Raw genomic sequence first — 23,237 nt, 5'->3', positions numbered from 1 at the left:
TGGGGGTGGGGTGGACGAAGAACGCGGAGCATGCCACAAGGTAGAAGGTAGAGCTGTCGCGTCCTGTATAGAGGCCGAGAGCGCAGAGGAACAGGCGAAGCTGGGGAGCCTGGCGGGTGCAGGGGAGGAGCGGCGCAGAGCTGCACTGGTCCAGAGCCATCCTTGCCATCGGGGTTTCGCGACCCGAAGGGACGCGTCAGGTGGGAACGTCCGAGTTCAGGCTCCTCATCCACCCCCCCCCCCCCCCCCCCCCCCCCGCCTTTCCCCTCCCGCCCCCCACCCCGGCCCGCTGTGGCATGTCGTCCACTTTGCAAGGCGAGCTCTGCCTGACCGGTGGGGTGCCCAGGGTTCGGGAGCAGGAGGCCCAAAAGCTTCAGGTCCTCAACGCGCCGAGCTGTTGGTGGAACGGCTGGGGCGTGGTTGGGGGGACTGGCGAGTGCCCGGGGCAGAGTTGGGTCCCAGTCTCCTGGGCGATCCGGGCTCGGCTGGCGCCGCGCCGGTTGGCAGACAGTGCAACTGCTGGGGACACACCCACGGAGTTGGAGCCCAAGGGAAAGTTGGGGAACTTGACTTTGCTGGAGAGCGCCACCACACGACGCTTTGGGGACCACGGCCCTTGCCCCCGCGGGCGCTGCCGAGCCCCGTGTGGCCCCGCGCGGGCGCAGAGGGGTCCACCGCCTGGGAGAAGGGGCGGTGCTCCGCCGAGGGGGTCCGAGACGGGCGGGGGCGCCGGCCAATGGGCGTCGCCGCCTCCCCGCGGTCCCGCCCCCGGAATCCCGGGTCTGGGCGCGCTAGCCTGGCAGGTCAGACGCGAGTGGCGGCCGCGTGGTGCGGGCGCTGCGGCCGTGCCCGGCGGGGCCCACGCGGCTGCCCCGCGCCCAGCGAGGCCCGGGTAGGCGACACAGGGGCTGGGTCGGCCCGGCCATGCCGCTGGAGACAGAGGACGCGCTGTACGTGGCGCTGGAGCTGGCCATCGCCGCGCTGTCGGTGGCTGGCAACGTGCTGGTGTGCGCCGCGGTGGGCACGTCGAGCGCGCTGCAGACGCCCACCAACTACTTCCTGGTGTCGCTGGCCGCGGCCGACGTGGCCGTGGGGCTGTTCGCCATCCCCTTTGCCATCACCATCAGCCTGGGCTTCTGCACCGACTTCCACAGCTGCCTCTTCCTCGCCTGCTTCGTGCTCGTGCTCACGCAGAGTTCCATCTTCAGCCTCTTGGCCGTGGCCGTCGACAGGTACCTGGCCATCCGCGTCCCGCTCAGGTGAGGCGCGCGGCGTCCCCGACCCCGGGGCTCCGTCGAAGCCCCGCAGAGGAGCGCCAGCTCCAGGCCCAGGTTGCTGGGCGGCGCGCACGGGGCGCTCCGAGCTCCGGTTCCTAGCCTGGAGGACCCCGGCCATTCCCAGAGACACGTGCGCCCGGGCTTCCCAGACCCTCTCGGTGCCCGCGGCCCGCTCCCCCGGATGCTCCCCCGGATACGCACGTGGTTTTAAGGGGCTCTGCGTAGGGACGGCTCTAGGAGTTCTGCGGAGTGTGGTCTCTAGTCGCCGGCCCGCGGAGGAAACTTTGGGGAAAGCGCCACCCCCAGCGGGCAGGCGGGGGCCGGGGCGCAGGAGGTTCGGTGATGCTATCTCCTCCTCTGTGGCGAAAACGGTTTCCTCCCCCGCGCCGCCCGCTACCGAGGCTCGGGTCCAGAGCAGCGGCGGAACGCGCTCCCTGAACGCTGGGGGTCGGGAGGCCGGGGAGGTCCCAGGACGCTGGGACTTAGCATTGTCACAATGGACACTACTCAAGACCCAACTTCAGAATGTACCTTTCACGAAACGAGGGACAGGCCGACCCGGGAGTAGGGTGGGGCGGGAGGAGGACCCAGCTAACGCTAGGGAACGTTAGAAACATCCATGCCTTCATGCTGAACGGTGACCCAAATCACCTCCGGATACTCTTTTTTTTTTTTTTTTTTTTTTAAGATTTTACGTATTTATTTGACAGACAGCGATCACAGATAGGCAGAAAGGCAGGCAGAGAGAGAGGAAGGGAAGCAGGCTCCCCGCTGAGCAGAAAGCCTGATTCGGGCTGAAAGCCTGATTCGGGCTGGATCCCAGGACTCTGGGATCATGACCTGAGCCGAAGGCAGAGGCTTTAACCCACTGAGCCACCCAGGCGCCCCTGGATACTCTTTTTTAAAGAGTCAGAGTGCTGCCAGGTTGGCCAGTACGCACAGCCTCTGAGCCCCATGCCTGTTGTGTACCCTTGTTTACCCACCACTGCCCTGTCCCAGCAGGCTGGGGAAGTGCTAGCAGGATTTCAGAAAACCTGAGGATTTATGGGTGGTCTCTTCCACCCAGTGAGAAGATGTAGATTGGGGAGGGGCAGTCAGCGAGGGGAGGGGTGTAGGAGGGGAGGGTGAGAAGCCCCCCTGTTGTTGCTGATGATGGAATTCAGTCAAACACTTGAGAGCAGGAGTATCCGGGAACCTCAGGGCCGACTGATATTATTTACTACCTATCCTGCCTGGGCCCTTTCGGCATTTCTGAGTTGGATGAGCTTTAGGTTTCTTTGGTTTTGGAGCTGGGAAGGGAAACTGAGTCACAGGAGCAGGAGGGAAGGGTACCAACTGTGTGCCAAGTCTGAAAAGTGGTTTATATTATCCTTTTATTCTTTCATTCTTTAAAAAAAAATTTTTTTTTAAAGATTTTATTTATTTTTGACAGAGAAAGAGAGTGAGAGAGGGAACACAAGCAGGGGGAGTGGGAGAGGGAGAAGCAGGCTCCCTGCCAAGCAGGGAGCCTGATGTGGGGCCCGATCCCAAGACCCTGGGATCATGACCTGAGCTGAAGGCAGATGCTTAATGACTGAGCCACCCAGGCGCCCTTATTCTTTCATTCTTGCTGTAATTCAGAGGGTAGGTACTGGTACCTGCGTCTTATAGATAAGAGGTGTGGTGGCTCTGGGAGATTAGTTTTGCTCAGGGTGATGCGTCTGGAATGAGTGTCAGAGCCAGGACTGGCACTCAGAGTTGGCACCGTATTCCTGCTGTGCCATTAGGCTGTCTTACAGGGCTGTGTGTGGCATCCGTGTTTGGGATGTGGCTAGAAAGCACATTGCCATTTCCGGAAGCAGGATCTGTCTGCAGTCAGTTGGTGGTTGTAAGGGAAATGTGTTTGAGGGCATTGGCCGGGAGAAGGCTCCTACAAGCCTTTTAAGCGGGCAGACATGTTGAACCTGGTAGTTGTGGGTTGTGTCCTGGGTCTCAGTGGGAGCAGGAACCTCCTGCTCAGCTGGACTGGGGTCCCATCTGTGTTTCTGGGCCTTTCTACCTGATGCTGCCCTTGGCATTGGACCAGGAGGCCTCATGCATCCCATTAGATGACAAAACCCTAAGATTTCCAAGGCTTGGGGCAGCATGGTACAGCCTCTTAGCGGTCCCCTTTCTGCCTCTTGGTCTTCATGTTGGTGACTTGATGGCCTTTGGGCCTGTTTGCATCCCGCAGGCAGTCAGTCACGAGCTCCCAGCCGGAGTTGCCCGTTTAACAGAAGCCCCTTGGCTTTGCTCCAGGCTGAGGCCCAGAGAGACCCCAGCTCACCAGGAGTTACTGGTAGAGTCCCTTGTGCCCCGCCAGCAGGAAGTTCCCTAAAAGTTGAAATCTGTTAGTTCTTGTCCTGGTTTGTGTTGGGCGGGGACTTGCAAAAAAATGGGTGTGGGTGTGTTAAGGGGGGAAGAAATGTGAACCACAGGCCCCTAACTTCTCCTTTGCATTTGCCAAGGGCAGGAGGGGAGATGCAGGTGTAGGATGGAAGGAATGGTCAGTTGGGAGGAGAGCTCATCCCGTTGCTGGTCTCCTGGTAGGTCCACGAGAGTTCAGAGGTCTGGAAGAAGTGTGTGCCATCAGCCTCATCTCCTGCCCCAGGAAGTTTCTGGCATCTCACCTGTCCCTGGCACTAGCCCCCACCCTGGTGGGGTGGAGAGCGTGCAGGTTCTCAGGGCTCCTGAGTCCTGCGGGGAGGATCCCTCAGCTGTTAGCACTTCCTGCTTCTGGATAATAAGGCCCCTCTGAGCAGGCCCAAAGGGATTACAGGGCCCTACTGGGCCCTACTGAGTCAGAATCTCCGGGGAGCGGTATAGGGGGGCAGATTCCAGTGGCAGGATCTTTAACTGGGGAACTGGCAAGTCCTTGGACTTGCCCTTGGTTCCACCCAGGTCATGGGTGTGGCAGGCTCCACCAGCATCCCTGCCCCAGGGCTCTGAGTTCGAGGCCTGATCGGTCGGTCAGCCCGCTGTAAGCACAGCCCAGGGCCACAGAGACCCCAGGTCCCACCTGCCACCCGGTTGCCAAGGTGTTTAGTGACATCGCGGAGATCACAGTGCAGAGGGAAAGGGCAGCCCCAAGGTGATGCTGACATGCAAACATGACAACTTTGGCGGGACTTGAAAAGGAAGAGGTCTGCGCACACCAGGCACTGTTCCCGGCCTTCAGAGTGAAGGGTGTCCACATATAGAAGAAAGGCCACTTCCTCTAGTTCAAGTCCACGCAGTTCTGAGGCTGGCCCCGGTGGAGCCAACCTGGTGCAGCCATGGGGAGCAGCACACAGCCAAGCTGGGAGGGCAGGCTCCCCTGCCCGGATGTGGGGGTGGGTGTCTGCCCTTAGCTGCTCCCCCCACCCCCACACTTCATCCTCTGGCCATTTCTGGCAGGAGCATTTCCTCCTCCCTAATCTAATCCTGTTCCCCTTGGGGCCACAACCCCCACTGAGCTGTGGGGGTGGGGGGGTGACTGTGATTCACCTCTGTCTGGGGGCCTTCCTGACCCTGCTCCAGGGGTGTCAAGTCTCGAGTCTCAGCCAGTGGTTTTTCCCAGTTGAGCTGAAGGAGGGTGTTTTCCTGGGTGTACTCAGGGAAGGAGGCGTGGTGTGTCTGTCTGTTCTGATGCTGGACCCTGACCCTGGGGTCAGCCTCTGTTCCCTTTTGCCACCTGAAGGCCTTTTCTCGGTGCCACCCATGGCCGGTCTGGGAGGTAGCTGTTGAAGATGTCTTAGCAAGACTGTGCCTTGGGTGACAATATGGCTGGCACTGAGCCTCCCTTAGTTGACCAAGCTATAGGGTAGGAGCTGGCAGAGGATTCTGAGTGTTTTTGCAGAACCTTTTTTTTTTTAAATGGACCTACAAATCCCATGGGAGACTCCTCTGCTGGTCCTTCCTTCTTTCGCTTCCAGACATTTCCCATGGCCGTGGGTTGAGTGGTAGCCCCCTGAAAGGTGTCCCAGAATCCACGAACGTTACCTGATGTGGGAAAGGTATGAATATTATTTTCCCTGGATCTTGAGAGGAAGACTTTGTCCCAGATTATCACTCTGGTGGCCCCTGAATGCCGTCACATTCCTTAGAAGATCCACAGAGCTACAGAGAGGGAGGACAAGGCTGTGAACGTTGGGGGGGGCCCGGAGGGACACAGCCATGGCCGAGGGATGCTGGGAGCAGCCAGCAGCAGCGGGAGAAGCCTGGGGTGGCTTGGAGCCTCTGGCGGGGAGGGAAACCATCTGTAGGGGCGGATGCCCTGAAATCCACTCTCTGCTCCGCTGTAGCCGTTCTCCAGAACGCTGCCAGAGGGGGGGATTGGAGCCTTAAATTGGATCGCCTCGGCCCCCTGCCCGACGCCCTGCCGTGGCGCCTCGGAGTAAGATGCCAGTGTGGCCCCCGGGGCCTCAGAGCGCTGCACAATCTGGCTTCTGCCCACCCCGCTTGTCCCCTCCCTGCCTCGCCCACCACAGCCCCACGGGGCCAGCTCTTTTCCCTGCCCCGTGTGAAGAGGCTTCTTGTGGCCACTGGCTGCATTTATCACGGACTCTCAAGCCCTAAAGTAGGTCTTTACCTGGTCATGGGTGATGGTCTCTTCCTGCCCCGAGCATGAGCTCTTTGACTCCGGGGAGGGGGTTGTTCTTAAATTCCAGGCCACAGTACTGGGCCCAGTGCCCAGCATGGGGGAGGCACCGGTATTTTGGGTGCACATGTGAGTGACCGTGAAGAGTGTGTGTTGGGGGAGGGTCCCAGGTGGCAGATGCCGGTAATGGGCAGAGCTGTCTGGTGAAATGAGGTCAGAAAAAGGATGGTCCGATAAGTTTTAGTGGAGAAAAGGGGGGAAGCCACCCTCTGAAGGGCTCTCATGGGCCTGAGGGAGAACAGGGAGGAGAGGCGCTCAGAAAGCCAGTAGTTGCCATGGGTGAGGGCCCCTCCCGGGACAGCAGCACATATAGTCCTGTGATCAGCCTCTTATCTACAGAAGGGAACACGGCTCTCAGGACTGGCGGGAAAGTCACCCGGGACTAGGACAGAAGGACTTGGGTGCTCCTCTGCCATTGTGAACCCTCCACTGCCCGTGTGTACCCCTCACCAGCCCTGAGCTGTGACTTTAAACCAGCAGCAGGTGCAACATTTGTCTGAGTCTGAGCCCATGTCCCCAGTTTGGCTATTGTAGACATTTGCTGCTATAAGCATTCGGGTGCACGTGTCCCTTCAGATCACTACAGTTTGTATCTTTGGGGAAATACCCAGTAGTGCGATTGCTGGGTCGTAGGGTAGCCCTATTTTCAACTTTTTGAGGAACCTCCATGCTGTTTTCCAGAGTGTTTTCACCAGCTTGCATTCCCACCAACAGTGTAGGAGGGTTCCCCTTTCTCCACATCCTCCCCAGCATCTGTCATTTCCTGACTTGTTAGTTTTAGCCATTCTGACTGGTGTGGGGTGATATCTCATTGTGGTTTTGATTTGTATTTCCCTGATGCCTAGTGATGTGGAGCACTTTTTCACGTTTCTATTGGCCATATGGATGTCTTTGCAGAAATGTCTGTTCATGTCCTCTGCCCATTTCTTGATTGGATTATTTGTTCTTTGGGTGTTGAGTTTGTTAAGTTCTTTATAGATTTTGGATACTAGTCTTTTATCTGATCTGTCCTTTGCAAATATCTTCTCCCATTCTGCTGGTTGTTACTTGGTTTTTATTGACTGTTTCCTTTGCTGTGCTAAAGCTTTTTATCTTGATGAAATCCCAATAGTTCATTTTTGCCCTTGCTTCCCTTGCCATTGGAGACATGTCTAGCAAGAAGTTACTGTGGCCAAGGTCACAGAGGGTGCTCCTGAGTTCTTCTCCAGGATTTGGATGGATTCCTGTCTCCCATTTAGGTCTTTCATCCACTTTGAGTCTATTTTTGTGTGTGGTATAAGGAAATGGTCCAGTTTCATTCTTCTGCCTGTGGCTGTCCAGTTTTCCCAACACCATTTGTCGAAGAGACTTTTTTCCATTGGACATTCTTTCCTGCTTTGTTGAAGATCAGTTGACCGTAGAGTTGAGGGTCCATTTCTCGGCTCTGTATTCTGTTCCATTGATCTCTTGTGTCTCTTTTTGTGCCAGCACCATACTGTCTTGATGCTTACGGCTTCGTCACAGAGCTTGAAGTCCCGAGTTGCGATGCCCTCCCCTTTGGTTTTCTTTTTCAACATAGCTGTGGCTATTCGGGGTCTTTTCTGGTTCCATACAGATTGTAGGATTATTGGTTCCAGCTCTGAAAAAAGGTGATTGTATTTTGATAGGGATTGCACTGAATGTGTAGATTGCTCTAGGTAGTGTAGACATTTTCACAATATTTGTTCTTCCAGTCCATGAGCATGGAACGTTTTTCCATTTCTTTGTGTCTTCCTCAATAAACCAACCAAAGAAGGAGAGGATCTGTGCTCAGAAAACGATCCAGAACGCTTGATCATTTCCTTATTTCCCCTTTCTCTGTTCTTTCCTTCTGGGGGTTGTAACCCAAGGCTCCTTCCCATTCTCATGGACTTCCCCTCCTTGACTGATCTTTGTGTCTTAAAAATTCTCTTGCATACGAGTTTTCAACACTATAGCTTTTTAGTCTTCTCTGCCAGAATTCCTTGACTTCCCCTCCCTAGTTTCCCTATTTTTTTTTAATTTTAGCATTCATATTTTTACTTTTGATTTGAGATTGACAATTTTTGAGTTGGCTTTGAAAAACCTTTTTTCAAAAGGTTTTGGAGTCACGTAGTTCAGACTCCTTCATGTGGCACAAAGTATATGTCATCAGAACCTCCTCCCACCCCCCTCCTCTGTTGTGAGGTCTCATGCTTCAGCTTGGGGAGAGGGTGGAGGCCGAAGGGGGTCCACGCTGCAGGGGAGATGGGAGGACAATGGCAGGAAGTGAGTGCGACAGCCTCCAAAGCTGGTCCACAGGCAGTTTTCCCCTGATTTCCGTTCCTCTCGTATATCCCATTCTGGTACCTGCAGGCTGCGGGGTTGGAGCCTCTCTTCCTGGCCCTCTCTGCTTCTGATGTAGGGCCCTGCCCCATCCTGATGATCCTGCCTGCCTTCTGCTTTCCAGAAGCTCCTTAAAATCTCTGGTTTGTGGATATCACCCTTCACTTCTAGTTTTAGGATTGTTACGAATTATTTTCCTTCTGTGTTTCTCTACTGTCTTGTAAATGGGATTTTCTGAGAAGTGAAAATTAAGTGGAACCTGGAACCTGAAGGCCTCTCCTTCGGCTTGGGTTGTGATCCCGGGGTCCTGGGATCGAGCTCCGCGTTGGGCTCTCTGCTCTGCGGGGAGCCTGTTTCCTCCTCTCTCTCTCTCTCTGCCTGCTTGTGATCTCTGTCTGTAAAAAAAAAAAAAAAAAAAAGAACAGACCCTCTGGCGGACAGCACGGGGGATGGCTGGGGGGGTGACAGGATTGTGCAGGGTTGCCCTCTGTCCTGTAGGCGCCAAGGAAGAAGGCATGAGCAGGGCGGAGGCCGTGAAGACGGAGGCAGAGTCTAGAGATATTTGAGATGTGTAAACTCTGAACTTCTGCACTGGGGAAGGTTGCCAAGAGGTCTGGCAGAGTAATCACAGGTGAAGCCACATCGCCAAGAGACCAGGACAGGAAAGAATCCTAAGAACCAGATATGGGCCCTGGGACCCTAGTCCGTGAACAAGGACCAGAGGTGGGGTGGGTGGGGGCCGGGAGGGCTGGGACTTGGTGTCAGCCTGCGGGATTGCGGTGGAGCTGTTGACCGCACACACTGAGATGCTTGGGGCGAGAAGACGGGATCTTGGGGAACAGGTTCTGGAGGTCTTGCTGTCTTGGTTGGATGTTGGGCATGAGGAGAAGGGTGGAGTCTGGGGTGTCCTCGAGGTTCCTGGGCAGCTGGGTGGCCCCCTTCCCCGACACGCAGGGGCTTCGGGAAAGCGCACAGGTTATGGTCGAGCGGTACAGGAGGCGGCTGAGCGTGGAGCCTGGGGAGTCTGGGCCGGGCGGCCCTTCTGCCTGGCTCTGGACCCGGCTCCTCCGGCTTTGTGTGGGGTCCCGCCCAGTGCGGTCCCCCAGCCTCTGGCAGGGCAGCTGCCTCTGCAGGCTCTCTCCATCGCTAAACAAATTCACGCTCCTCGCCCCGCTGAACCTCACCTTCTTTGGTTTAGTGACTGTTTTGCTCCAGTCCTAGTCCTGCCACCCACAGACTTCCCGGAGCAGCTTTCTGCCGATGACATCTCGATTTCCAATGCTCATTTCAATACCGCTGTCAAATCTGCTCTTTTCTTCTAATTAAAAAATTGGGGGGAGGGACACCTGGGTGGCTCAGTCAGTTGAGTATCTGCCTTCGGCTCAGGTCATGATCCAGGAGTCCTGGGATCAAGCCCCGCATCAGGCTCCCTGCTCAGTGAAGAGTCTGCTTCTCCCTCTGTCCCTCCCCCCTGCTCATGCCCTCTCTCTCTCAGATAAATAAAATCTTTAGAAAAACTAAAGGAAAAGGTTTCCTATAAAATTTAAGTCAATAATTTTTTTAAAGATTTATTTGACAGAGATCACAAGTTGGCAGAGGGGCAGGCAGAGAGAGAGGGGGAAGCAGGCTCCCTGCGGAGCAGAGAGCCCTATGCGGGGCTTGATCCCAGGACCCTGGGATCATGACCTGAGCCGAAGGCAGAGGCTTAACCCACTGAGCCACCCAGGCACCCTAAGTCAATAAATTTTTACTTAAGGAATTTTATATGTGACTCTTCCACTGCCAATCACCTAAATTCCTCCAAAGTCAGAATCATGACCTTCAAAATAGCCCTTTTAGAAAGAACTTTTGGGGCACCCGAGTGGCTCAGTTGGTTACGTGTCCGACTCTTGATTTTGGCTCGGGCCATGATCTCGGGGTCGTGGGATTGAGCCCCATGTTGGGCTCTGCCCCAGGTGTGGAGCCTTCTTGAGGTTCTTTCTCCTTCCCTCTGTGCCTCCCCCTGCTTGTGCATGCTCGCTAGCTCTAATGAATGAATGAATGAATGAATCTTTTGTTTAGTCCACGGTTGTCACTGTCAGTCCACAATTCTTTCACTTGGGCTGCTTTGATCTCCACTTGAATGTGGACGTACTTCAGAAATTCCCCACCTGTAACTTTGGGACCCACTTTCTTGACTTCAGGGTCATGTTTAGGGTCAGAGTAGATGGCTCTGCCTGGTTCTCTATGTCAAGACACCCCCTAGACTGTCACATCCTAGAACTGCACAGATTGTAGGGATCCACCAGTGCCTGGGGTTTAAACAGTGTGACTCTTAGGTCTTTCATGGTTTTAGATGATCGAAGTTCTGTAGTTCTTTCCCACATATCTAACACATAGTTCTGCGAATAGCGGAGACCACACGTACTCTGTACGAGGCATTCCCAGCAATGCAGGTCTGTAGAGAAGGCCCCATCAGGATAGACCTCAGCTGCTTTCTTTCTTTCTTTATTTGTTATTTAACATAAAGAACTTTAAAGCTTTATTGAAAGATGTTACGGAACAGGTCCTGTCAGTTGCATTTTGCAACCCCCCCCCCCCCACCTTGGGTTTCTTAAATCCTTCCCCGGTCACTTTGGTGCTGTCAAGTCTACCATCTACTTTCTTGTCTGGTCTCTCTGCTTCCAGGCTTGCCTTCCTGGCCCTGCTAGCGGTCTTTCTAAAATGAAAACCTGACTGCCCCTCCTTCCTTTACCTTATACTCCCAATGCCTTACTATAAGTTCCAGTGCTCTCACTGGGTGAATATTGTCTACCTGATGTTATGTCCGTTTGGATCTGTCACGTGAGAAGGCGGGCCATCTCCACGTGTCCCACTGTTGGTGTGTCAGCTCTGATCACTTGGTTACAGCTGTGTCTGCCAGTGCTCGTCACTGTAAGTGTATGTTTTCCCAGCGATGATTCTTGCCGGAGTCCACTATTACCATGTAAAATGGCAGTTTTCTTTCTCTTCATGCCATCTGTATCAACTGGTATCCTTCATTTAAAAAAAAAAAAGAATTTTACCTTCTCCCTGCTCCTCCTTAAAAATTATTTTTTAAAATATCAGAATGGACATTTTAATGGGATTTTATTTTCATTCAGTGTGTTCTAATCCTTTTGTGTTTTTCATTTTGATGCCCAAAATGAGCCAGTGGGAGCCCACTCAAGTTCACTTCTAGAAGTGTTCCCCTCAATTTTTTTGAGCACTTCCATACTTTCTGTCACAGAATGGTTTTTCAAGCCCACACTGTATTTTCTGGCTTTGGAATCAGGCATTTCCCCATGGAGCCCTGTTTCCTTTCAGTGGAGAATGGTATTTAGAAACCAAGATTTGGGTCGGTGTGCTCACTGCCACCAGAGCGTCCTTTCTTCTAGGCCCTCACAGTGGAAGAAGTAGGAGATATTCCCTTTTTTGAATAATGAGTTGGAAGAACTCTTGCTTACAGGAGAATGCCATCTAATTAATGAGTAGGAATGCTTGCGTTAAGCAAATCATTTGGCAACTATCATAGTAATAACTCGTTCAGGCAAGAATCGATAGCTGCTCAAACTCATTGGTGAAAGTCTGATGTGGAGCAAGATACGTAGTCTCGAAGTATCTGTTCCAAGATAGCTGCTAATTACAAAGGGACACATGGTTATAGTGGAGAAATCTGGCAGATGCCACTGTAACGAGGTGATCCAAGCTAACATCACCAGTAATGGGATATACCGATATTATGTGCTTCCTGACGTCCATATAGAGGCTGATGCTTTTGACAATTAATGTGCTATCTGTAGCAGTGTGTTTCAACCCTAGCCATAGGAGGATACTTTATGGGGATCCTTTTTTAATTCTTTGGTTTGGTTTCAGATGGGGACCCCTTCTCTTGGGGGGCTCTTATTTCATTTGAAAATCAGAGTCTGGAGCCCAGCAACCACGGCCTGTCCCTGAGTCCTCGCGGATACCTGAAAACCAAAATGTCCCCAAAAAAACAGCCTCCAAGGTGACCTCTGGGGGACCCGGTCCTGGTCCCCATCTTTAATCTCAGTAGGTTTGAATCTCCGTCAGACCGCGGTAGACTGTCTTCTGGCCATAGGAAGCTGGTGGGGAGTGCTGACAGCTCTCTTTTTGGCCACCTGCATTCTTCCTCCATTGTTCTTGGGTTACTGCGAAGGACAACTGGGATTCTCTCCAGCCACCCGTACATTCAGCAGTGGGCATCTCTACCCCTGGGTTCAGACATGTCCGAACCTGTTAGAATAGATGACAGAGCTGCTTCCCACCCCACCCCCTGCCCCAAGAGCCAGAGTTGCTGAGGGTCCTGGCCTCCTCAGGAGGGTAGGCTCTGGGGACCACAGCTGTCACCTGGCAGGTGGCCAGGCACTGTCCTTACATCGGGCTGCCCCCCACGCTAGAGCTAGGACCGTCGCAGATGGTGGGGACAAGGCAGATAACCCTTCATACATTTACCGCAAATGGGCACCGAGGGACCTTCCTGCTCACAGACCCGAAGTTCATGTACACAGAACCAAATGGTGTTTACCCTTTTCGTGTAAGAATGGTTTTTACGTGTTTCTCAGATGTTTGATAGAATTCGTAGGTGAAGTCAGCTGGGTCTTCAGTGTTCTTCGTGGGAAGTTTTAATGGCTATGGATTCTACTTCTTTAACACAGACAGCGCCATTCCAATTCTCTGGTTTTCTGTCCATGACCACTTTTCACAAACCCTTTTCGTTTGGTTCCGTGAGCAGGGAGATGGCCCTCTCTGCAGGTGGCCTCTCGGGAACCGGGGGCTGAAGCCGAAGCAGGGCTCGTTCCCGTGCCCGCTGCCCTGAACTTGGAGGAGAGACCAGCGTCCCAGTCTCTCCTCCAAGTTCAGGCTCCTGCTGAGCACTCGTGTGCCCGGCCCATGGGGGTGCGCAGTGGACTCGGCCGTGAACGAGGCAGAGGCTTGCCGTTAAGGAGCGTGTGCTTCGGTGGAAGGAGACGCACGTTACGGTGATGTGGGAGTTTTAGGGAAGGGGCGCCGTGGGGATCGCAGGGTCCCCGGGGAGCACAGCGCTGCCCGGCAGGACAGATGAGTCTGCTTCCTTGTGAACCTCGATGATGGGAGCTCGTGCACGTGTCATGTGTGAAGAGTGGGGGATGCTGGTCCCCGTGCGGACTGCTTGGGCTCATCTGTGGTTCGGCCCTAGTGAAAGGGCTTGGGGTCGTGGGATACCCTTACAATTTTCAGCAGGAAAGGAAAGTTGTGTCGTAGGAGCTCAAAGGGGAACGAGGAGGAAGGAAAAAAACCAGCAATGCCTGCGTCTGGGCCCGCTTCCTCCGAAAGCCGCCCCGGGCTGGGGCCGAGCTGGGGCCCCCCCTGCGCACCACGCCCTGCTTTGTAACAGCTCCGACCAGCTCTCACCCGCCTTGTTCTGGCACTTTGTGGCCTCGCTCTAATGCAGGTTTTGCCAGAACCTCCACTAGATTTGTTGGGTGCGTTTTTAATATTCCTTGTGGCGGCCTCCAGCCCCACCAGGCTGCCTGCCTGGGCGCTCTCAGATGTTAGTGTTCTGGTTACGTTTTGTAGGTTTTGAGGGGTCCGTCGTAACCCGACTTTGATTCACGTCCTGTTACTATTCATGGGCACTTTTAGAGAATACGAAGTTTTCCTAATAATGTATATACGTATACATGCTTGAAGGCAGAAATGTCTATATTATAGAGGAATACAATTTGCGATCTGGACAGAATATAAAGAAAACAGTCCCTAAACAAACAGTAAACAATTTAAGAACCGACGACAGCTCCATGCGCATCTCCCTAGAGCTGTGGGTCCATAAGGTGCTCTGAACACCTTCTCCCTGTGCTCAGAGCCCGGCAGTGTGGGGGATGGGTTCTGTGGTCACTTCTGTCCCCATTTCTCCGATGCCAGAGCGCAGACTCCGTACAGCCCGCAGCCAGTTGCCAGGGCAGTCGCTCAGGGGCATTGGCTGATCTCCACCCCCCGGAGCCGGGAATCCTGATTTCCAAGGCGGAGAAGGCAGTGGCCTGGTCTGAGCAGAGGGCGGCCCAGCGCAGAGGGAGGAGACCCTGCCCCAGAAATAGGCCAGCCCTTGTTCTGCGGAACTTGGCGAATCTGCCTTGCATTATGTAACCTTAGTGGCCACACTGTTCCCTTTGTTGAGTCCCTCCGTGTGACCGATTTTCTGTCAATCTCCTTAGCTAATGAGCCCCTTCGAGGGAGAATGGGTGGGTCACAGCCCAGCCTCCCTTCCAGCAGAGCAGCATAGCTGCTTTCCAGAGCGTGGCCTTTCCCAGAACACCCCTTTTGTGTGGGAGAGAATCGCTCCTGCTTGTTCGGAATAATAAAGCTGCTCACGCTTCCTTCAGTTGTCGCTGCATTTTACGGACACCTCCCACTTTTGGGGCCGATGTCCATCTTCCTCGGCCTCACTCTTGTGCTCAGTGCCCCCCACAGCCGGGCAGAGACTGGCATAGGGGCAGATGGAGGCAAAAACGTGACCCCTGCCTTTCGGGAATGTTTTGGGGACACACACACGTGTACACACGCACGTGTTGAGGATGTTGTGGGAGACCCTGGTGCAGAGGGAAGAAAGCATGGAATCCGCAGGCTGGAGGAGGGGCCAGGGAACAGGCAGGCATTCTGGAAAATGACGGGGCCGCAACAGCTGAAGTAGGAGGGGAGAGGACAGGAGGGGAGATTACTAGAGCCTTTGTGAGATGCCAGGGAGCCCGGGGGTCATCCCTGGGAACATCCTGCTCAGGGCAGGGGCACCTGTCAGCTCTCTCCAGCATCCACGACTGTCTCCCCCCAGGGCCTGCACCCAGGCACGGGTCTCGTGGACACCATGCGCTATGATGGCTCTGGAGCGCCTGTGCTAAACGTGCTTTTGTCTTTGGAGCCTTCTCGTGGGTCTGGCCCTTCCTCCAGCAGAGCAAAGGAAGTCTCCGTCCTGCCATGCCCGGAGCCATGTGGCAGCTCCGGCAAGGGCAGACGTGTCCAGGGAAGAAAGAGAAGCCGTTGACCCGTGGCTGGCTGCCCCTGAGGTGGGCCTGGGGCTGAGTGACTGGCAGAGGCGGGAGCCGGGACTGGTGAGACGAGCCACCTGGTCTCGAACCGGAAAATGACTACTTTTGGCAAAACCGGAGTCAGGTTAGATAGAGTTTGTGTCCTGACTGCAGTTCGGGGCAGCAGGCCAATAACAAGCTCTCTGAGCCTCGGTTGCCACGTCAGTAAACTGGAGAGGGTCCAGCTGTGACCTGAGAGCCACGGTCTGAGCATGACGGGTAGGCTGCCTGGAGGAGGTGTCAGCAGCACAGGCTCAGTGTCACGGCTGAGGGAGCAGGTCTGCAGGTGCGGGACTCCAGAACGTTGCTCATGGGGTTCAAAGGCCGCCTGAGAGGGAAAGGATCTACCAGTTGGGGGAAATGAGGGAGGAAACCTTGTTTTAGATGAAGAAAATTTTAAGGTTTTAAGTACTCGGGGCACCCTGATGGCCCAGTCCGTTGGGCATCTGCCTGCAGCTCGGGTCATGATCCCAGGGTCCTGGGATCGAGCCCCACATTGGGCTCCCTGCTCAGCGGGGAGCCTGCGTCTCCCTCTCCTTCTGCTGGTCCCCCTGCTTGTGCTCTGCCAAATAAAACAAATAAAATCTTCAGAAAAAAAATTTCAAGTATTCTTCGCATATTAAAGATGAAAACGGAGATGTGGCTTTACTTTCCACTGTAGCCGAGTGTTTTAGGGCCTCAGAATAATTCCGCACATTCTCAACCCCGCAGTGTTCTGTACATTCTCTGACTGACTGGACCCAAAGTCCCGCCTCGCCTTCCCAAGCTCTCCGTTCCCCCGGCCACCACCAGATCCCTGGGTCTTCTCTGACCTCTTCTCCGGACGTTCCCTCGGCCACCTGGCCTTGACCAAGGCGGCCCCCCAAGGACATGGTTTCCCTTATTTCTGCTTACACCTGGGACCTTGGGTGGGGACTTGGGCTTGAGTGCTTTCTCTTGGGTCTCTCCACTGTCCTTTCCAGAACAGTATCCTGTTCCCTCCTGCGAAAGACACGAACCTTTGATGTCCCCCTTGTCCAGACACACTGCCCCGCACCTCTGCTGCCCAGCCCGGGAGTCTGCACCCTGGTCTACCTTCCTGTAAGACTTGCTCACTCCCCCTTGGCCTTGCACTTGCACGGGTCAGCCTGCACCTCGTCCTCAACGGAGGCTGTTACCCTGTCAAAACCACAGAGGCCGTCATCCCACCACATATTTCTAGCAAGCTCCTTTGTACTCGGTGAGACACCTCCAGCGCCCCAGCGCCCCGCCCCCTCAGGGGACAGCTTTTCTTCCGTGGCCGAGTGACCGCAGCTCTTAAAGGTCTTGTAGCCGCCCAGCCCTACCCCTCCCGCCCTGGCCCTGTTCTTCTCTCTGCCACAGCGGCATGTCCCTCCACACGCGCTCTGGGCCACATCCTCCAACCTCCCCAGATTCTCAGCCGCTTTAATAGTTTTGCCTTTTTTCTACATCTTCTCTCTCTTTCTCTTGGGATCGTTGTCATCAGGATACTGACATCCACCATTGTCTTGCTCTTAATCCCCTTGATACTGTTTCAGTATAACGAATGCGTGCGTGGGATGGGACAAATCCTAGGAATCATCCTCAGTTCTCATCTTCCTATATCCAGTCCGTTTTTCAGGACCAGCTGGTTCTCCCTCCAAAGGGCAGATCTGTCGGCACTGTCTTCGCTGTCACCCTGGTCCATGTCACCATTTTCTCTCGTATGAGCCACCAAGAGAGTTTCCTAACTGATCTGCATTTCTTCTTGGTTCCCTGAAATTCAGTCTCCATACCATGAGCTTTACAGAACCTAAGTCAGCACCATTCCGTTGCTTAAAATAAAACTTCCAACAGTTTCCCACTGCACTTGGAGTATCAGAATCTAGATTCCTTCCCATGGCCTATGAGCTGGCCCCTGCCTCATCTTAGGGGCCTTCCTTTCCCTTCTTTAGGAAAGGAAAATCCCTTCCTGTCTGCAAGCCGTACCATGCTGTTCAGACTAGAATGCTCTCGTCCCCACTCTTCAAATTTTTTACTCCTTTTGTGCCTTGCTCTGCCCAAGAGGCCTTCCCCAACATCTCTCCCGAGTCTTCCTGTTTTCCCTCTGATCTGCTCCCTATTCATTTTGGTTTGGCCAAACTCCCCCTGATTTGTAATGACACGTTTGTGTGTCTACTTGTTGACTTTCTCCTTCGCTCACTTTACAACCCGGGAGGGCTGTGATTATGTTTCACGTGACTAGCGGAGCGCCCGGGCTGTAGGAAGGGCTCTGAGTGAGATAGTGAGCCAGGAGGGCAGAGAAGCTGTGTTTGGGGGCTCACAAAGGGGCGACCGGCTGCTCCCCAGATGGAATCATCTGCTTTATCTAAATCCATGGAGCCTAAAAGTGGTTTTTCACATGTGCAGGATCCAGCGGTTCTGAGTTCAGATGTAGGTGGATTCCTGCTGTTGTTCTGGACTCTGGTGGGAAGTCCACCCCTGTCATCCCTCCATGTCCAGAGTGTAATATTGCTTTAAAAAAAAAAAAAAGTCACGTAAAATAAGCCTCAGCATAGTGTGGTGCAGGGAGCACTAGCCTGGGAGTCTCGACCTAGCTTGGGTCTCTGGGTTTTACATTGCTTTGGTTACTCAAAGGCTTTGTATCTCTGTGTCCTCATTTGTAAAATAAGGGAGTTTTGATTAGAAGACAGAAAAGTCCCTTCCAAGTTGTATGCTTTTGGCTCCGGGATGAACAGTGGCTTAAGCAATCAAGACATTTAATGATCTGCTGAACTTGAATGTGGAGCCATGATGGTTCTACGGTTGGTGCAGGGTTCAGAAAGGTGGTCAAAGACCCGGGCCCTTTCCTTCCTTCTGCTTGGCCGTTGCTTTGTCTCCAGGCTAGCCCCTCATGGTCACAAGATGGTTGCTGCAGCTGTAGGCATCAGGGCCTCTGACAGGAGCGTCAAAAGCAGAAGGGGATGGGTTGGGAGAAGAGCCCTCCTCATGGGTTCTCTCTCATTTTATCAAGAAGGAAAATCTTTTCCTGGAAGTACCCTAGCATGCTTCCTTTCGTCTCATTGGCTGGAACCGTCTCCTGTATCCACACCAGAGAACTTGCTTATGCCAAATACTGTTCACCCTGACCCCACACTGGCTGGTGTTCAAGTGCACACAATTAAATGTAGCTGAATCCTGTGAACGACAGAACAGAAAGGGCAGGCTGTTTAGGAAGCGGCCTCCTAGATCTGGATTCCTCTGATTCTAAGTGCCTGGCTTTGAGGGAGGCTGCCTGGGCCTACCGCGGGCACTGACACATTCTCCGACGGAGTGATGGGCGGCAGGAACTTTTTTTTTTGTTTTTTTTTTTTTCAAAGGGATGGCTGTGCGCTCCTGAATGAGGGCGGGAGAAACAGAAAGGATTTAGAAATAGATGGATTTAGCGTCCCAGGGAAATTTAGCGAGCAGTAGAGCCCAGCGGGCTGTTCGTAGGAAAGGCCCCACAACCGCGCTGCCCATTGTGGAGAGCAGCCGTCACAGGGGGAGAAAGGATCAGGGGTGGCTGTCATGAGGCAAGATCTCTGTGAGCTTCTGCAGCAAACTGGGCCCGTTCTCCTGCCAGTCCAGGCTCGTGGCCTTAGGTATTGCTAGTAAGTGCTCTTCTTTTAAAGCCATTGGGTAACAAGTCAGATAACAAATAAGGAATGCATTCATAATGGCCAGATCACTAAGAACCTACCAGATACATGCCAGGTCCTGGGGTACTAGTGCCAAAGGGACAAGGTGCCGGTCCTTGAGGTTGACCTTCTAGCGGAGGGGAAACCACTGGCATAGATAAATAAGCTCTGTGCCAGGTGTGTGTCTGGGGCCAGAGAGAGGGCGTGGCCACCTCTGCCCAGGAGGTGATCCGGAAAGGAGGTGACCCTTCAAACGGGAACAGGTGTTTATCCCGTGTGGAGAGCGGCGGGGCTCGGGGAGCCCCGGCAGGCCCTGGCTGGGTGGGGCTGGGGCCGCGGGGTACTGTGGGCTTGGGCCAAGTCCGGGCTTTCTACCTCAGGCACAGGAAACTAGACACTGGAGAGGCAGGTCTTCAGGTAACATGTATCAAATTATTTCCCCGTTTTCTTCCCAGAGGTGTTAAGGAAGATTTTCTCTCATTTACTCAGTACATGACATTGAATACATATTATGGACCAATTATTAACAGCAAGCCTGATAGCTTTGCTATAAACCATATATGGAATAGTTTATGGCAAAATCTCTAAATTACGTGTTGATTTCTCGCAATTTTAAACAAGATTCCAAGTTTTAAAACTACAAGAATTATTTAATATTTGCTACAGTATTTTCCCGTTTTTTGTTGTTGTGTTTGTTTTTTAAAGATTTTATTTATTTATTTCACACAGACAGAGATCACAAGCAGGCATGAGAGGCAGGCAGAGACAGAGAGAGGAAGAAGCAGGCTTCCTGCAAGCAGAGAGCCCGACGTGGGGCTGAGATCATGACCCGAGCCAAAGGCAGAGGCCTTAACCCACTGAGCCACCCAGGCGCCCCAGTATTTTCCCGTTTTTATCGGTTTCACTGCTAGCAGAGAGGGGGATGTTGCCAGATGTCTTGTTCTCCGGCAGTTTCCAGAGCTGACTGTTGGCACAGTCGGAGACAGACCTCTCTGTGTGTGTGGGAGGCCGGGATTCTTGCCTCGGGTGGCCCAGTAGTGCGCTGGGCCCCTGGGCCCCTGGGGGGCTCTGATGCTCACCTCCTCAGGCTTTTAAAAAATTTTTTAATTTATTTTAAAGATTTTATTTATTTATTTGACAAAGAGAGAGAGATCACAAGTAGGCAGAGAGGCCGGCAGAATGAGAGGGGGAAGCAGGCTCCGTGCCGAGCAGAGAGCCCGACGCGGGGCTCGATCCCAGGACCCCGGGATCATGACCTGAGCCGAAGGCAGAGGCTCAACCCACTGAGCCACCCAGGCGCCCCTCCTCAGGCTTTTGTTCAAGTCTCACCAGATCGGTGAAACCTCCTTTGCCTGACTTCTTGGAAACTCCAGTTTCTGCCGGTCCTGGTCTTCCATACTCTGCTTTTCCTTTTTTCATTCTACACCTCTCCTGCTAGCGTGCTGTAGAACTGACTAGCAGATTCGTGGTGTGGGATCTCTGGTCTCCCCTACTAGAATGTAAGTGCTTTCTAAGCAGGGATCTTCGCTGTTCTTCGCTGGTGCGGCTCAGCACCTAGAACAGTGCCTTACAGAAGACCTAGACACACAGCTTGGGATGTGGGTCATTAGAAAGGGCCCCCGAAGACTTCTCCACTTGTTCTCACTGACCAGGATCCGTCACTCAGCAGAGCTGAGCTAGGAGGTCAAGGATGAAACTCTGAGCTTGTTAGAGCAAAGTCGTTCATACCTATTGGGAGGTGTTCATGTTGGGGGTAAAAGGCTGCTGCCCTCTGAGGGCGGCCCTAAAGGTTGCTGGGATGAGGACCACGGAACAAAGCAGAGGTGGGGTCTCGGGCTCTGGCGACAGTTCTGTGCGCTGACGATAACGGGTGCCGTTCTTTTGAACAGATATAAGAGTCTGGTCACTGGGACTCGAGCGAGAAGAGTCATCGCTGTCCTCTGGGTCCTCGCCTTTGGCATCGGACTGACCCCGTTCCTGGGGTGGAACAGTAAGAACACTGCCGCCAACTGCACGGAGCCCTGGGATGGAGCCACAAACGCAAGCTGTTGCCTCGTGCGGTGCCTGTTTGAGAACGTGGTCCCCATGAGCTACATGGTGTACTTCAACTTCTTCGGGTGTGTCCTGCCCCCGCTGCTCATCATGCTGGTGATCTACATCAGGATCTTCCTGGAGGCCTGCAGGCAGCTGCAGCGCACGGAGCTGATGGACCACTCCAGGACCGTCATCCAGCGGGAGATCCACGCCGCCAAGTCCCTGGCCATGATCGTTGGGATCTTTGCTCTCTGCTGGCTGCCAGTACATGCCATCAACTGTGTCACCTTCTTTCAGCCAGCCAAGTCTAAGGCTAAGCCCAAGTGGGTAATGAACACGGCCATTCTCCTGTCACATGCCAACTCGGTGGTCAATCCCGTTGTCTATGCCTATCGGAACCGGGACTTCCGCTACACTTTTCACAAAATCATCTCCAGGTACGTTCTCTGCCAGACGGATGTCCTCAAGAGCGGGAATGGGCAGGCAGGGGCACAGCCAGCCCTTGATGTGGGCCTATGACCTAGGGCCCGGCCTCTTCAAGAAGGCACACATTCTCAATAAACAAAGGGACGGGACCTGACTGGCTCATTCCTGTTTTTAAAGACAGCGACACCGTGTTCGGGCACGGGCCACCTCTCTTTTGAGTGACCACATACCTAGCTAATATGCACGTTATTATTCGGCTGCAGAGGTTCACAAATGTATTTCTGGTTCGTTCTGGCTGCTGTGTGGATGATGCCAATGGCCTGGATTGTAAAAGACTGTTTCGTTTTTAAGAGTCTGCGTCTTTTCATGGTAGAACATGAAATTATTTTACTGTAAAACACTGTGAACTATTATAATACAAATTTTTTTTTAATGCAGAGGCAGTGAAAGAATAAGAGTTGAACATACTAAAAATAGATACTTGTTCCTAGGAAGGTGACCAGGAAAATTAAAAGTATAATTCTTCAGTTAACAGACTTCTATATTTATTTGGGGAAATGCTACTCTTGTAAATTCCTAAGTGGACTGTCAGTCTTTGGGAACATTGTTCTCCATGTACTGCAAACCACCCTAGAGGAAGAACTGGGGTCATGCGATCCTTCCCCTCCCAGATGGCACCTGCCCCTTCTGCCCTTAGTTAGTCACGCGTATCCCCACCAGGCTGCAGTCTGGCCACGTCCCTGGAGCCCAAGTGTGAAAATGTGAATAAGTAAAAATCCTACATCCATGTACCTCTATTACGTGAGATCAAAATAAAACTTCACAACAAGTTTAGCGTGCTGCACCCCACATCCTTTCCTTTATTGTGAAGACTGCTTAAAAGAAGTTCATACCCAGCTCAAGTTTCCCAAGGAGTCGAGTCTTGACAGGTTTTATCTGCAGCAATAAAGGGCTCTGCCCAACCCCCCCGCATGGTGCCACCGGCACCCTTTCCCCGCGTGTGCTCGCCTGGCGCCACACGTCTCTGGGGCCGGGCGTTCCCCAGGCTGTAAGGTGTTTCTTCTGTTTGTTCGCGGCTGCATTTCCTTCTGCAGTAAACCCGGGAGGATGAGGACACTGCAGATTTATGAGCCCCCGCGGAGCCAGAGTGTTCGTGGCCCTCCAGGCTCCTGCTCCGGCCGGGAACAGCTTTACTAAGTTCTCCTGGCTGCGCGGTCTCATTTTCACGGTTACGGTCACGGCTCCTTCACTCTCTCTGGGTCCAACCGAGTCCCATCTCTCTCCCTCCTAAAACACGTCTCTTGGTAGCTCTCGGGCGTTTTTCTTCTTCAGACTGGAAACCCCTAGTAGTTTCTGGGCTTCCTTCCGGGCGGGACGTGTAGCCCCTTCCTTCCTTAGGCCTGGCGCAGGGCTCTGCAGTGCAGGCAGAGCAAACCGCCCCTTCCCCTGCCGACGGCACCGCTGTCTAACGCTACAGCCGGTGCGCGCTCTGGCCCCGGCTCCGCGGCCCGGCTGCAGCTCCTGGAAACGAGAGCCACGGAGGCTACTGGTGCGCCTGTGCTTCTCCACGTCTCTCCTCTGCTTTGCTGCAGACAAACTTCTGGGTCCCGGGAAAGGGAGGAACGCCCATCTGAGCTTCACCTGACCAGTGCCATCTACTATTCTAGCCTCTTAAAAATTACTAGTACTTCAGGGACTTAAGAATCTAACCGGGCGCCCGGGATGCTCAGCCGCTGAATCGGCTGCCTTCAGCTCAGGTCATGATTGCGGGGTCCTGGGATTGAGTCCCGACTTGGGTTGCCGG

The 23,237-nt window shown here is 53.7% G+C and overlaps 1 protein-coding gene and 1 non-coding gene across 2 annotated transcripts; one reads left to right on the top strand and one right to left on the bottom strand.

Moving 5' to 3' along the window:
- The first annotated feature begins 826 nt into the window (after positions 1-826).
- Positions 827-21,965, top strand: ADORA2B (adenosine A2b receptor). The gene is made up of 2 exons (XM_032841370.1): positions 827-1,259; positions 20,863-21,965. The coding sequence occupies exons 1-2, from the start codon at positions 925-927 to the stop codon at positions 21,524-21,526; spliced, it is 999 nt and encodes a 332-aa protein (XP_032697261.1). The 5' UTR covers positions 827-924; the 3' UTR covers positions 21,527-21,965.
- On the bottom strand, positions 10,597-10,727 carry LOC116857363. Its single transcript, XR_004380741.1, has one exon. It is a non-coding gene; the product is annotated as a small nucleolar RNA SNORA18 (small nucleolar RNA).
- Positions 21,966-23,237: the final 1,272 nt, after the last annotated feature.

Source organism: Lontra canadensis, unplaced genomic scaffold, assembly GCF_010015895.1.
Source record: "Lontra canadensis isolate GAN:19392208 unplaced genomic scaffold, GSC_riverotter_1.0 scaffold122, whole genome shotgun sequence".
NCBI lineage: Eukaryota > Metazoa > Chordata > Mammalia > Carnivora > Mustelidae > Lontra > Lontra canadensis.
This window is presented reverse-complemented; position numbering and strand designations above follow the sequence as displayed.